A 14,002-nucleotide genomic window follows, 5' to 3' on the forward strand; every position below is an offset into this window, starting at 1 on the left:
CTTTCTAAATGAAGGCATATTAGCTTTTGGAAGAGAAATGTCAAGTATTGTTACAGACTATACCCTGAAAGCACAGACAGAATGACTGCTGCTGCAACGAATGCGCAATCTCCATCCATATGACAAACTTTTGTTTGCCAAAAAAGAAAAAGTCCCTTCCTTCGGTATGAAGTGGATCACTTTCAGGTGGGAGGTTGCATGACAAAGATTTTATTGTTAGGCTCTACAGCCTAAGGATTTGGAAGTAGCATGTTAGTCATTTTTCAGAAGCAAAGACCATTTTGGGTGGAACACTGTCCTTTTAAGCTGAGGACAGAGATAAATGAGTCTCTAATTCTTCTTTGCTGTTATTTTAAAATTCTATCACCAGCACGTTTGCTTTTACAGGCAAGGAATGCTGTACAGACATGCTCCAGGCAAATGTTTAAAGAGGGAAAGTTGAGAACAGTAAAACTAAAAAAAATTAAAAATTAAAAATAAAAGAGATAGTACAATAACAGTATATAAGAGCATAATAACAGAGCATAGTAAGTGCAGTCATACTGGCAGGCAGTTCACTTAAGATGCTCTTTCTTCTCCGTATTATAAAAGCAACACAGAAACAAAGCCATGAACATGAAATTACTCATGTTCTTACCACCTGTTTAGAAGTACCGTCCAGTCCAAGTAATCAGAAGCACGTGCGCGATCTCTTACCTCCCTACAGACAGCTGCTATCTGTCCTTCATCCATACACGTCTCTGTAACCACATCGGTTAAAGAGCCTCCAGCCAAGTATTCCATAACTACCCAGAGTTCATCACCGACTAGGTAGCTGAAAGAAGAAAACAATGGGATTCAGATGAATGTGCATAGCTAAAGTACCTTATGAAAAAGACTACAATTGATTCTTGTTTCCAGGTCATTTTTAAATGAAGACAGAATAAAATGAATAGACATTCCTTCTAGGCTGTATGGACAGTACTTAGAATCTCTTCAGTCTAAATGAGAAAGGCACATAAGTGATAAATTAGGCATCTTAGATGGCAAGCAAGTGAAAAATGCAGTTTAGTAACGGCAAAGATACATCTTGAACCAGGACACATCACATCATCTGGTTCATCATCTTAACACATAAATTCCATGATTAACTCCAGGAACGAGGCAACACAGCTTTCATAGTTGTCCACGGTAGGAGGGTGTGTACCACTGAGGACAGAAACTAGTCAACAGTTCGGAAAACCTTACATAAAATGCTTTCAGAAACAGGAAAAACAATTTTAAAACTGGCAAATTACATGTTTCTGGAAACAAGAACCTAGTCTTTCTGGCACCCACAGCAACGGAAAAATAGTGGGAACAGCCCAAGGGAAATAATTTCTATGATGATTTATCAGCACTTATGATAAGACACAGGAAAATACGATCAACAAAAAAACCCAAAACAAAACCAACAACAAAACAACAAGGAGGCAGTGAACTCACAGGCTGTTGTTTTAGTAAGATATGGCTGACCCAGGTTTTTGAAAACATACTTCAAACTATACATGCCAGAAAAGATGAACGCAGACAAAATGCGACCTCCTCCAACACATTGTGCAGGAAGGAAACTATGATATAGTTGCCGTAACAGAAACATGGTAGGAAGACACACACAAGTGGAGTGCTGTAATCGATGGCCACCAACTTTTCAGAAGGGACAGGCAAGGAAGGAGAGGTGGTGGGGCGGCCCTCTATGTTAGGGGCAGTTTTGAATGTTTAGAACTTAACAGTGTGATTGACAGTGTTGAGTGTGTATGGATAAGAATTAAGGGGACAAGGCAGACATCATGGTGGAAGTTTGTTATAGACCCCCCAATCAGAATGTAGAAACTGATGAAATATTCTATAAGCAGCTGGCAGAGGTCTCACGATCACTTGCCCTTGTTCTAATGGGGGACTTCAACTTCCCAGACGTCTGCTGGAAAAACTACGCAGCAGAGAGGGAACAATCTCAGAGGTTCCTAGAGTGTGTGGAAGACAACTTCCTAACACAGCTGGTGAACGAACCAACTAGGAAAAGTGTCCTACCAGACCTACTGCTTGTTAACAGAGAAGGTCTTGTGGGGGACGTAAAGGTTGGAGGTCGTCTTGGACACAGTGATCATGAAATGGTAAATTTTGCAATTCTTGGAGAAGCAAGGCGGGGAGCCAGCAGAACTGCCACCTTGGACTTCCGAAGGGCAGGCTTTAGCCTGTTTAGGAGCACGGTCGAGAGTGTGCCTTGGGAGGCAGTTTTGAAGGGCAAAGGTGCCCAGGAAGGCTGGTCATGCTTCAAGCAGGTACTCTTAGAAGCACAGGAGAAGGCCATCCCCATATCCCGAAAAACGAGCAAACAGCGAAGAAGACCAGCCTGGCTAAATAGAGAGCTTTGGCTGGACCTCAGGAAAAAAAGGAAAGTTTACATTCTCTGGAAAAGGGGGTTGGCAACTTATGAGGCCTATCAAGATATAACGAAGCTATGCAGGGGGAAAATGAGAAGGGCCAAAGCTCAATCAGAACTCAGCTTGGCCACTGCAGTTAAAGATAATAAGAGATTCTTTCAGTACATCAATAGAAAAAGAAAGACCAGGGCAAATGTAGGCCCACTGATGAAGGAGACGGGTGCCCTAGTGGTGGAAGACATAGAGAAGGCTGAGTTACTGAATGCCGCCTTTTCTTCGGTCTTCACTGCTAAAGCTGTCCCTCATGAATCCCAAACCCTGGAGGCAAGGGGGAAGATGTGGAGAGAGGAAGATTTTCCCTCAGTTGAGGAGGACCTGGTCAGAGATCACTCGGCCAAGCTGGACATCCATAAGTCCATGGGCCCTGACGGGATGCACCCGCAAATGGCGAGAGAGCTGGCAGATGTTATTGCTAGACCACCCTCCGTCGTCTTTGAAAGGTCATGGGGAACAGGAGAGGTGCCGGAGGACTGGAGGAAGGCCGACATCACTCCAATCTTCAAAAAAGGCAAGAAGGAGGACCCAGGGAACTACAAGCCAATTAGTCTCACCTCTGTCCCTGGGAAGGTACTGGAGCGACCCATTGTGGATGTCACCTCCAAACATGTTGAGGAACAGGAAGTTATTGGAAGTGGTCAACACGGATTGACCAAGGGTAAATCATGCTTGACCAATCTGACAGCCTTCTATGATGTTATAACTGGTTGGCTGGATGAGGGGAGAACCGTAGATGTCATCTACCTTGACTTCAGCAAGGCTTTTGACACTGCCTCCCATAACATCCTCATTAGCAAGTTGAGGAAGTGTGGGCTAGAGGAGGTGACAGCGAGGTGGATTGAGAGCTGGCTGTGTGACAGAACTCAGAGGGTTGTGATTAATGGAGCAGAGTCTAGCTGGAGGCCTGTAACCAGCGGTGTCCCCCAGGGGTCAATACTCGGTCCAATCTTGTTCAACATATTCATCAATGACCTGGATGAGGGGACAGAGTGTATCCTGAGCAAGTTCACTGATGATACCAAACTAGGAGGGGTGGCTGACACTCCAGAGGGCCGTGCTGCCATCCAGCGTGCCCTGGACAGGCTGGAGAGCTGGGCAGAGAAGAACCTAATGAGGTTCAACAAAAGCAAGTGCAGGGTCCTGCACCTGGGGAGGAAGAATGCTAGGCACCAGTACAGGTTAGGGACGGACCTGCTGGGAAGTAGTTCTGAGGAGAAGGATCTGGGGGTCCTGGTAGGTAGTAAATTATCCATGACCCAGCAATGTGCCCGTGATGCCAAAAAGGCCAATGGAATCCTGGGCTGCATAGGGAAGAGTGTGGCCAGTAGGGCGAGGGAGGTCATTCTCCCCCTCTACTCTGCACTGGTGAGGCCACAACTGGAATAATGTGTCCAGTTCTGGGCTCCCCAGTTCAAGAGGGACAGGGAAGTGCTGGAGCGAGTCCAGCAAAGGGCAACTAAGATGACTGAGGGATTGGAGCATCTCCCTTATGAGGAAAGGCTGAGAGAGCTGGGACTCTTTAGCCTGGAGAAGAGAAGGCTGAGGGGAGACCTTATTATGGCGTACAAGTGTCTCAAGGGTGGGCTGAAGGAGGATGGAGCCAGGCTCTTTTCAGTGGTTCCCAGTGACAGGACGAGGGGCAGTGGGCACCAGTTGGAACATGGGAAGTTCCGTTCAAATACACGGAAAAACTTCTTTACGGTGAGGGTGACAGAGCACTGGCACAGGCTGTCCAGGGAGGTTGTGGAGTCCCCTTCTCTGGAGATTTTTCAAGACCCGCCTGGATGCAGTCCTGAGTAGTGTGCTCCAGGCAATCCTGCTTTAGCAGGGGAGTTGGGCTGGATGATCTCTAGAGGTCCCTTCCAACTCTGAAGATTCTGTGATTGTATATGAGTAGATAAATAATACAGAGGTCATTTTTCTGCCAATGACCAAAGGTTTTTTTTTAATCTTTGGCTTGCAGTATGTAAATGATCATTCATGTTATATCACCGGAACTACTTACCTGTCTAAATAGTTAACAATATTGGGGTTCTTATTTTCCCTCATGACCAGGATTTCATTAATAATTAGTTCCTTTTTGGGCTGTTGTTGGAGATTCATTTGTTTTATGGCCACCTAAAATGACATTGAAAACCATTAACTTGAGTAGTCCGTTGCATGAGATCAGAATGAACGTGGAGTGAGTGTTTCTGGAATGACGTAGCAGAGCTCTGCCAAACTGTCTCTTTATTAGACCTAAGAGCTCAGTAACTTACATTACAACACCCTCTCTCACTGCTAGCTTGGGTACTAGTTACAGGACACACGGTCATATACATTTTGCCTTGTAAGATCTGTAAAAATGGTCTTTAAACGATGAACCACAAATCTCTAACACCACTCTGGACCTATATTCTTCTCAAACGGCCTTGGTTTATAAACCACTATTATTCATGCACGTTTTGCAAGCCAGAAGTGATTTTGTTAGTGTGAAAATACATAAAACCAGCTGGTAATACTTTAGCAATTATATGATGTTTGATCATTACTTCAGCAACTGCTGCTACTCTTGACTTGACTGCATAACTGAAAGAAAACTCATACATACATTACATATAAAATGCCATACTAAAAAAGATCACTAAGGTTACACACACAAAAAAAATACAGTCCTAGCACTTTCTAACTTCTTGAATTTTGCTTTTGCAACTCTAAACAACGTTCTTTAACACAGTTTAGATGTGCAGTTATTTTCTGGGCTGAAAAAAATAATCCATTCTGTGGTCTGTTATGGATACAGCCAGGGCTTATAAGCAGGGCTTAGGGCTTTTAGATCCCTTGAAGACCTTTATCTAAGAGCAGTTATAAAGTGCAGCACTGCAGGTGGATGAGAATCTACCAGCACGATTCAGATGTATTTGCTGACAGCCAGAAGTGATAAATCAGAAATGTTAAGCTGTAGCCCCAAAGAGCAATGGGATTCTCTAAGACACCACCTCATCTGTTTATTACTAATGTGATTACTTTTGCTCTAAACCACTGTAGCCATCCCGCCTCGGCCTCATCCTGGTCCTCCACCCAGCCCCATCTTCCCCCAGGCAGCCACGGTCTCCGCTTGAGTCCTGGGCTCAGCCCTTCTTCCCCCTCTGCCATCCAGCTCCGCTCCAGCCAAGGACTCCTACAAATACATCTTCCCCCACGGTCCCCGAAGAGCCCTCCTACCCAACACGCACCTTGTGGGGAGACGTGGCCCTGTGGCTATTTAAAGTCTGCCTCTTGTTCCCTCTGTATGCAATTTGGCCAGCCCCCCCCTCCGTCTAGTCCTGCTCTTGACTTGGCACAAAAGAGACCACCCCTCCGCTCTTGTTCCTGCTTTTCTAGCCAGATTTTCAGGCAGGGTTTGTATGTGTTCAAAAACTATCGCTTGGAAAAGGAATCTTTAAATTGGCCACTACAAGGACCATCAGCATTAACAGTGCTTTCCTTCAAGATTTGTCTCTCACCCCCCTGGCCCCCACTTCCCTGCGACCAGTTCACGGGCTGTAATGGGCTGTCACTGACACCAGACCTAAACACGACTGTATTGTTTAGGAGCAATCTTTGCTCTTGGCATATGTCTTCTCATTTGTCAGTGTGTGTGTCAACCAGCTTCAGTATGACTAAACCAGAAAATTTCATCCTAAAGATGATCTCTCCTTAATTAGGTCTTGCATTATACTTTGAAGATGAAACACCCAATGGAAAAAATGCTAAATAGTATTACTGTCTGAACCTGTGATTAAGACAAATTGGGACTGAATGATGGCAGCCTCCATCAGCTAGTTGACGCATTAATATATTTAGTAATTAAGACAGAGCTAGCGTGTCCTTCTCGGAAAGATACCGCTTCCCTCCTTGCATTCTTTCTGGCAGTTAATAAGGACAAAGTCTGTCTGAAATTAAGCAACATAATGAAGCTATTTATGCCCCACAGCAACAGGGGAATCTATGAGCACCCCTAGTGTTCTCCCGAGACCTCTAATTATGGCAAATTTTTAGATTTTACAATTTGTATTGCTAACCAATCTCCGGCCAGGTCCACAGGCAAGTTTATGCTGTTAATGTACAGAGTTAAATTGTATATATAGACCAACATTCTCTGTAATAGCACAACTTCACGCACACTGAGGAACAGAGATATAACAATTTCTAAACCAATAAATTCACAGTGGCAATAAAAATTACAAAGTTTTTATCAGGCCCAAAAGCTTGCTGGGATTTCTTTACAGATTTCTCTCCATTAAACTACCCATTCAGGGATGACGTAAGACGGTACCAGGCTGGGACCAACAATACTATGGAGAGCGCTGACATATTCTGAAGACAGAGTAAGTAAAAAAATGATTCTTTTACAATTGGCCTTAAAAGCTACGGTTGAAGCATCAGCCCAAGCACAGAGAGCACCAAGGCTCTTCCTGATTCCAGGGGGATGAGGACCTCCCGCCAGGAATTTGCAGGCACCTTTTCAGGCATTAATCAACACCTCAGTGGAATAATTGCTGGACAGTGGATGGCCACAGTAAGTGTTCAGGTTCTGAGGCACAGAACCACATTGCCCTTGAAGAGCTTTCCCTGACAGGCTGCAGACCGCAGATTTGCCAGTGACACTAGTCCGGGCTTAGGAGGAACAGCCTTAGTGGGAGATGTATTTTGCAGGCTGACACTCGTCTGTGCCTCAGAGGAACAGCCTTTGCAGTACAGATCTACTGGTGACCCGAAAGCCCCGTCCGCATTTCGTACCAGAGGGGAAAGCACTGAATACCTGCAAAATCTGCTGGGACTGTTGACACTTACCTCTTGTCCTGTGGCAATGTCGATTGCTGTATAAACAGTTCCTGACGCCCTAGGAAGAAAACAGCAGTGAAGAAATGAGAAGTGGTTTAGTCCCTACGAGTGAAAGCAAGCCCAGATAGATCTCTGCTGCCTGTAGTGTTTATAAAACACCTTTGTTCATCCACTTCTTCAGCCAGCAGCGCAGAGCGCAGCAGCCCACCAGCCCTCTGCCACGCAGGGTATCCGAGAAAAATCTTATGTCCAACATGAAGAAAAAGGGCTGGTGCAAATCTCAAATGTACATACTAAATTATTTTAGTTCAAAACTGTAGGAGGGGAGTATCTACAAAAACTGGAAAATAATGTATTTAATTCTTTCTCCATTTTCTCCAGTTTTCCCTTTTTTTTCTTCCTTTTGTGTGTGCGTGTGTGTGCGTGCGTATGTTGTTTTTTTCCAGTGAATGCAACATACAGTCTAGTTGTGCCTTCTCAGACCTCTTATTGGGATCTATCTGCAAAAATTCAGGCAACACCATGCAGTCGTTCTGAGAACCCCGAATAGACGTGACAGCCATTTGAGGACAGGATCTAGCCACAGCTTTCTCCGGCATGCAAGGAAACTATTCTCCAGCCATCCTGCAAGGTCACAGCTAGGGCAGGTTAGGGCATCTCTAGTTTCACACACAAATGGAGAACTACTCAAAACAGAGGATCCTCAGACAACTTCTTTGTGTGTCAAGAGCAGTCAGCAGCTGCTCCTGTTAGGTGCACCATACACATGAAGGACTCTTCATGGTGTTCTGCTTCTGCGGCAGGCACAGGTTGTGCTGTAGAGTCACCAGAAATCACTGGTGTGCTCACCTGCAGATTAGATAGTGTGGGGCTTTGTTTGCCATCTGCCTCTTGTTAAAAGAGGTTCTTCCCCCATAAAGATCTGAAGGGCCAGAAAGGCCAAGATCAAGAGGGAATCCCTTTGGGTTTAAAAGCAACCGTGGGCTTGTAAACCCTAATGGGGCTCCCTTCTGAGCTAAACCACAGCTTTACACTGCCATCATTTAAGAAGCCCACGTCTGCATGGGCAGCGAGGCCAGGGAGAGCCAGGGCAGGAATTCTGAGAACTGGGAACGCGCACCCTGCAAGTGCCCCACTGACTGAAATGCCAAAATCAGTTTGCTCGTTTTTACATGATCCCCTGGCTTGTTTACCTGCAGGCTGAAATATTTCTGAAGCATTTTAATTCAACAGGCACCAGAGACTGTACGTCTGTGTTGAGAACAATGTTCTCATTGGGCACGCTATGTATTCTTTTAATATAAATGCAAATGCATTTTCCTATGACTAATTGTCAAGATTAATCCAATTTGTTTTCATAAAAAGCCAACACCATTTATTCAGACTTGCTAACGCTGTGCTGTACCTCCTGAGCAAAGTCCTGCCAGGGTTTATTTAAAAGCAGCTATTTAAATTAGGGTGCTTTTGGTATGCTCCAGGCCATCTGTGAGGAGTTTAGATAAAGGTGAGTAATTTAAGTAAAGCTGTGAATTAATTGCAAGGTCTTTGCAATTCTGCATTACGAACTTTTACTTCTAAGCAACTATAAGGTCTGATCTGTATCTAACTTTTAAATGCTTCTGTAGTATCTTGGGTTTAATGCAGTTAGGCAAGTACCAGGGCCCACAATTAGATCTGCGTCACTGTGATGCAGTGCAGTACAAGTTAAAAAAAAAACCAAAACAACCACCTGAGCCCAAGCTGCTCATGGGTCCATACCGATTTGTCTTTCCAGCAAGAGCTAACGCTGCCTGAGCAAACACAGCCCCTCTATCAAGCCCTAGTTAACTAAGTTTCCTCCGGTGTCAGCAGCGTTTACAGTCCTCAGCTGGAGACAGATGACAACCAGAGACTCAGCACTGAAGCTGACCTGTGCTTCAGCCCCGGCCTGCTGACTACTGTTCACTGCAAAGTGGCTGTAAAACCATCGCACTGTTTATTAACTTACCAGCTGTACGAAGCCATAAAGTGCTACGTGCCAGTCAATTTGCTTTTCCTTATGTAAGGAGTTGCTCTCTACCTGCAGTTCTCTGAGCAGCCACGTCTCTTGCTGCCTGGCAGCGCTCTCATTAGTGGCTACTAAAAAACTACTCACTTCCAACACCACTAGTGCCTTTGGCAAAACTGTACCCAACCCTTTGCAAAGGCGGGCAGCTCAGGAACCGGCACCTGCATCAACGGAGCACACCAGCACCATCTGAGGCAGCGTGTCTCAGCCCAGCCCTGCTGCAGGCACGCTAACCCCAGCCATGCAGCAGTCCAGTTCCTCCTGATCATCCTCTTTGATTACCTTTGTGATGATTTTTTTCTTTAGGATCTTTCCCCATCACTGTAAATTGACCTGCGGCATTACAGTCACGAGCTGGTTACGGCAGCACGCTCACTGCTCTGTAAGAAGGGCATGCAAACTTCAGGCTGCACTAGAAGCTGGAGGAAGTCAATTTAGATACCCTTTTAGGCCAGATATTAGCCACTTGTCTTTCCACCAGTTGTCGAGGCACCTTTGTACAAGCTCACTCCTAGGACCGTCAAAATAAAAGACTGTGAGGGTGATGGTCATATTCTCACGGTGACAGCAAGAATCTGTTTCACACGCGTGTTTATTCTGACTCTCACTTCTTCAGTAGACACTTATCTTTTGAGAGACTGGCACAGCTCTAAGTGTCCACTGACATTTTACAAATGACAATAAGAACCAAAGCTTTGGGGAGAAAGCAAGCTGCAATCTGAGAAAGGGGTTTTATTCAACGAATGGAGCAGAAACACCTTCTGACAAGTGCCCTACCAAACAAGATATATCTCCGATAAAGCCTGCCAGAGAAAGAGCATGAGTGTGTCTGGCTTTCTGCAGTGTACAGCAGTTCTAGGTCAGCAACACGCTACCCTGAGTTCAAAGCTCATAAGCAGTTAAGGCAGAAAAATATCTCCTGATGTCAGTGAGCAGCTCCTGTCAAACACTGACAGCAGCGCGATCCTGGTGTTACACAAATGGTGCCAGCCCTCCTGGGATTACAGCCAAGCAAACTCTGACCGAGCAGGGAGTCTGTCCATATTTAAAATGCCAGCCAGGTGCATAATTTTGATGTAATTTCTTTTGTTCTTGCCTCCTCACATAGGAAATATTTCTAATCAATCCTATTTGCAGCAAGCAAAGTTGACTTTCAAAAGGGAATAGCTTGCTTGATTATTTTCAGTAAAATCCCAAAACCTGCAGGATCCTCGAGTGGTCTGCCATCAGGCAGGTGATGCGTTTTCTCATCACGTACTTTATGCATTGACACTGTTTATTACTGATTTTTTTTTAAACCACCTCTGCTAGAAAATAGAGCTTATTAAATAATCTCTGGTTTCAGTTTCTAAACTATGTGGCTATAATCCTGACCCCTGAGTATTTTTTTAAGCAAATTATTTGAAAGAAGTGTTACTGAGAATTGTTATTTATCTGACTACTATCAGGTGCTAAGTTGCTCTTTTAGGCAATAAAGTTTCTTCTCCTTTCTTTAGTGTGGCCATGTTATTTTGACACATACAAAAATGATTTCTCCCAAGAAAAGAAGCAAACAGTTGCCACACGCTTTAGGGACAGTAGATCTTCCAGGTCCTGCTCCTTGCTGCAGACAAGGTTATTGCCAGCAGCAAGTTGTCTTTGATGATGCCTGCTGATCCCAGTTATAAATTCTGATCAGTACCGACCGAAGGAGAAAAACCCAGTGTCTGAACACATTTGGAGCGTGCCTGACTTCACGCTTGATATTACACCAGCCAAATACCCGGCCCGTGCTTTTGTATAAGTAACTGTGATTGGACTTACCCTTGGCCAATTTTTTCAAATCGAGTGTATTTCTTCTTAGGATCTCCCACGCTCACAATGCTCCCTGAAAGAAACAAAATTAAAGATGCTCACTTAAAAATGGAGATAGCACCTTCCAGCAGATCAGAAATGAAGCCCCACTGTCTGGGGTTGTGAGCCGGTTGTAGACAGTTGGGTAACAACAACAACAACAATAATACAGGCAGCTCCATAGCACACATGGCCTCCACAAACACTGATTTTCTACAGCTCTTTGGAGAGTTACCTTGACAGGAAACCAAGAACATGGAGAAACATTCACAGGAGACAGATATCAGAAAAGAAGCACCACCAATGCAAGCATTTGCGGTCTATAAACATTAATGAGAGCCGGAACAACAGAGCCTTTATTTTCTTAGGAATAAATACTCCGTGTGATTCAAGAGAAGGTTTAATACTTCCAAAGATTAAATGCACCTTGGGTTCTGGAATCAATTTTTATAAACAGGTGCCATTTTCAGAACAGGAAGAATATTGCAAAGTGTTTCTAGGAGGGGACCTGCTTAACCTTTCAGTTGTTTGCCAAAATATCTCAATTTTTTTAAAGAGCAGCATCTCATGTTATAATCAATAATCATGGGGCTTTAAGAGCTATGATCCTCACAATGTATTGCCAGGCTAAGTTCTGAAGAAGATCTGGCTTATGCCATGTTAAGACCCCACTGCTTGTCTTCAACCTGACTCAGATCAGTAACCAGCATTTGACTCGCAGCCTCAACACTGCACACATGTTGATCTTCACAAATAAGCACCGCCGTGATGGATAACAAGACCGGCAATATTCCTTCAGGCGCTGGCGTTGCACAGACAGCTGCACAAATGAGATGCTGATAATTTCACGAGCAGAGGCGACGCGGTTCGGAAGCCAGGCTGCGGCCAGACGGGGTGCTGCCGCCTCCCGGCAGCTCTGCGCTGCCGCCGCGGGAAGGCAGGGCTGGCCCGGCCGGCGCAGGGCTGGGGATGTCCGGCTCCACCAGCCATCGGGGACCTCACATGCCACTGAAAGCTAACATTAAAGCATGCACTGCCTGATGGCTTCTGGCCCACTGGGAGGTGTAGGCAGTCTGAACGGGAAGGAAAGACAGCAGTAATTAGGATACTGTGTTTCTGTCAAATGAAAGAGCCAAAATCTGAGAAACTCAAACAAATCTGAAGGAATAATTAAAAAAAAATCCAATATTGTTTTTTCTGGTCCAGTAGTTTCCCAGATAAATACAAACAATGAAGCCTAAGGTGATGGCTCAATGCAAATTACATCTAAAGATTTAACTTGGAATGTACATCACTGCAATACTTTAAGAAGATTAGTTCAGGAGGAAAGACTGCCACTGTTTTGCAGCGCATTTTGTTTGACTGATCTGGCAACATTCCTCTATCACAAATACAAACACATACTTATTTGTTTACCTGTGCATCCAAAACAAACCTAGGCGATGCACCATTCACTGGTAGTAGTGACAAACACCCCTCTCCCCTGTCGAGGCCGTTTCTCTGGAGCAGAGGGCTTTAGCATCCCAACAGGCACCTGACGGGACGCCTGGCCAGGAATCCCGCCTGCCAGCACAGCAAGACGACGGGGCAGCAACACCATCTGCTGCGCTCCCTGCTAGAACAACTTTGCTGGCCTTGGCAAGGGCGCTAATGGGAGCTGCAGGAGAAGAGGTTTCCTTCGCCCAGCCCTACTGCTCCCCTCACCCGGCACCGCGGGAACGGCAGCCAGCGCCGATGGCCCCGCGAGCGCCTGCCTGCTGGCGGAGGGTGCCGACACAGTCTCGAGTCGCCTGAGGTGGTCCTGCCCTCCTGTGCCAGTCTGCGAGAGTTGGAGTAACCGGGCTGCCTGGAGTCCAAGCCAAGGACATAAGGCTTTCAGGACCTGGTGAACTTTTCATAGTTTCATCCCACTGAAACGCATAACAAGACAAAGCTCTCATTCTGCTTCTTTATTGTGGGTCTCCACTACAAAATAACCCCTCAGTCAAGAAGAATATGACCAGAGCACTCTGGGAGCCCCTTTTAACTGACTGGAAGAAGGGATGTGAGATGAGAAAGCACACCCTCCCGCTCACGCTGCTGAGCTTAACCATCCCCCAGGAGGAGATCCCCATAAGACTCTGCACTCCTAGCCAAACACTGCCCTCATCCTCGCTGGGCTGGATCGCAGGAAAAACACCGCGCTGTTGGTGTCCGGCCAGGTGCTATTTTCAGCTAGTTAATGGAACTGTGTATCTATCAGATGTCTAACAGATATCAGAAGTTCATGGAAGTTCACATTAGAAAAGAATAAAGAAAAATACTGCAGAACAAATATTTTGAAAAAGAATTTTCCAAATTTGCCACGCATTTTGCAGTTCAGGTTTGTGGAGCTTTTCCTCAAAACTTGAGTAGCTACTTTCACAAGTTAGTTGTTTGTGGCTGGTTTCCTGTGCTTAAGCCAACGCTCATCAAATATGACAGCACTAAAGTCAACAAAGTGACCGATACGGGGCTCCAGTTCACAGAAGCACTCCCTACTCTGGAGAAACCATAAACATATCAGCTATTTTGATGTCTTCAAGCATTTTCCTTGGTCCTAAATTAAGTGGATAAGAAAGCAGAATTGGGCCACTTCTGTTTCTTAATTACAGTGGAACATATTCATGATTTCATTACAGACAGGATTTTGTTTGATCTTATCTCAATATTACAGGCTTTACTCCCTAGTAAAACTTGTAATGAAAGTGGCTCTAAAAAAACCTAAGTTATTTCAAGCAGAAAAGAATCATGAAAACAATTTAAGATAAACGAGGGCTGGGGACATCTTCCTAAAAGTAGCATAAAATCAATTATGGGGGAAGTAGGCAAGGTGGAG

The 14,002-nt window shown here is 45.1% G+C and overlaps 1 protein-coding gene across 2 annotated transcripts in view; it reads right to left on the bottom strand.

Annotated features, from left to right (window-relative positions):
• PAK3 (p21 (RAC1) activated kinase 3) overlaps positions 1-14,002 on the bottom strand; it is a 78,833-nt gene that overhangs the window by 7,965 nt on the left and 56,866 nt on the right. For both annotated transcript variants that reach the window (XM_082488410.1, XM_082488411.1), the window contains exons 8-11: positions 11,116-11,179; positions 7,275-7,323; positions 4,465-4,577; positions 697-814 (exon numbers count right to left, since the gene is read on the bottom strand). In XM_082488410.1, coding sequence (XP_082344536.1) covers positions 697-814; positions 4,465-4,577; positions 7,275-7,323; positions 11,116-11,179 — 344 coding nt within the window. The remainder of the gene's footprint in view (positions 1-696; positions 815-4,464; positions 4,578-7,274; positions 7,324-11,115; positions 11,180-14,002) is intronic.

This window comes from Vanellus vanellus (genome assembly GCF_965231255.1).
Source record: "Vanellus vanellus genome assembly, chromosome: 10".
Classification (NCBI taxonomy): Eukaryota; Metazoa; Chordata; class Aves; order Charadriiformes; family Charadriidae; genus Vanellus; species Vanellus vanellus.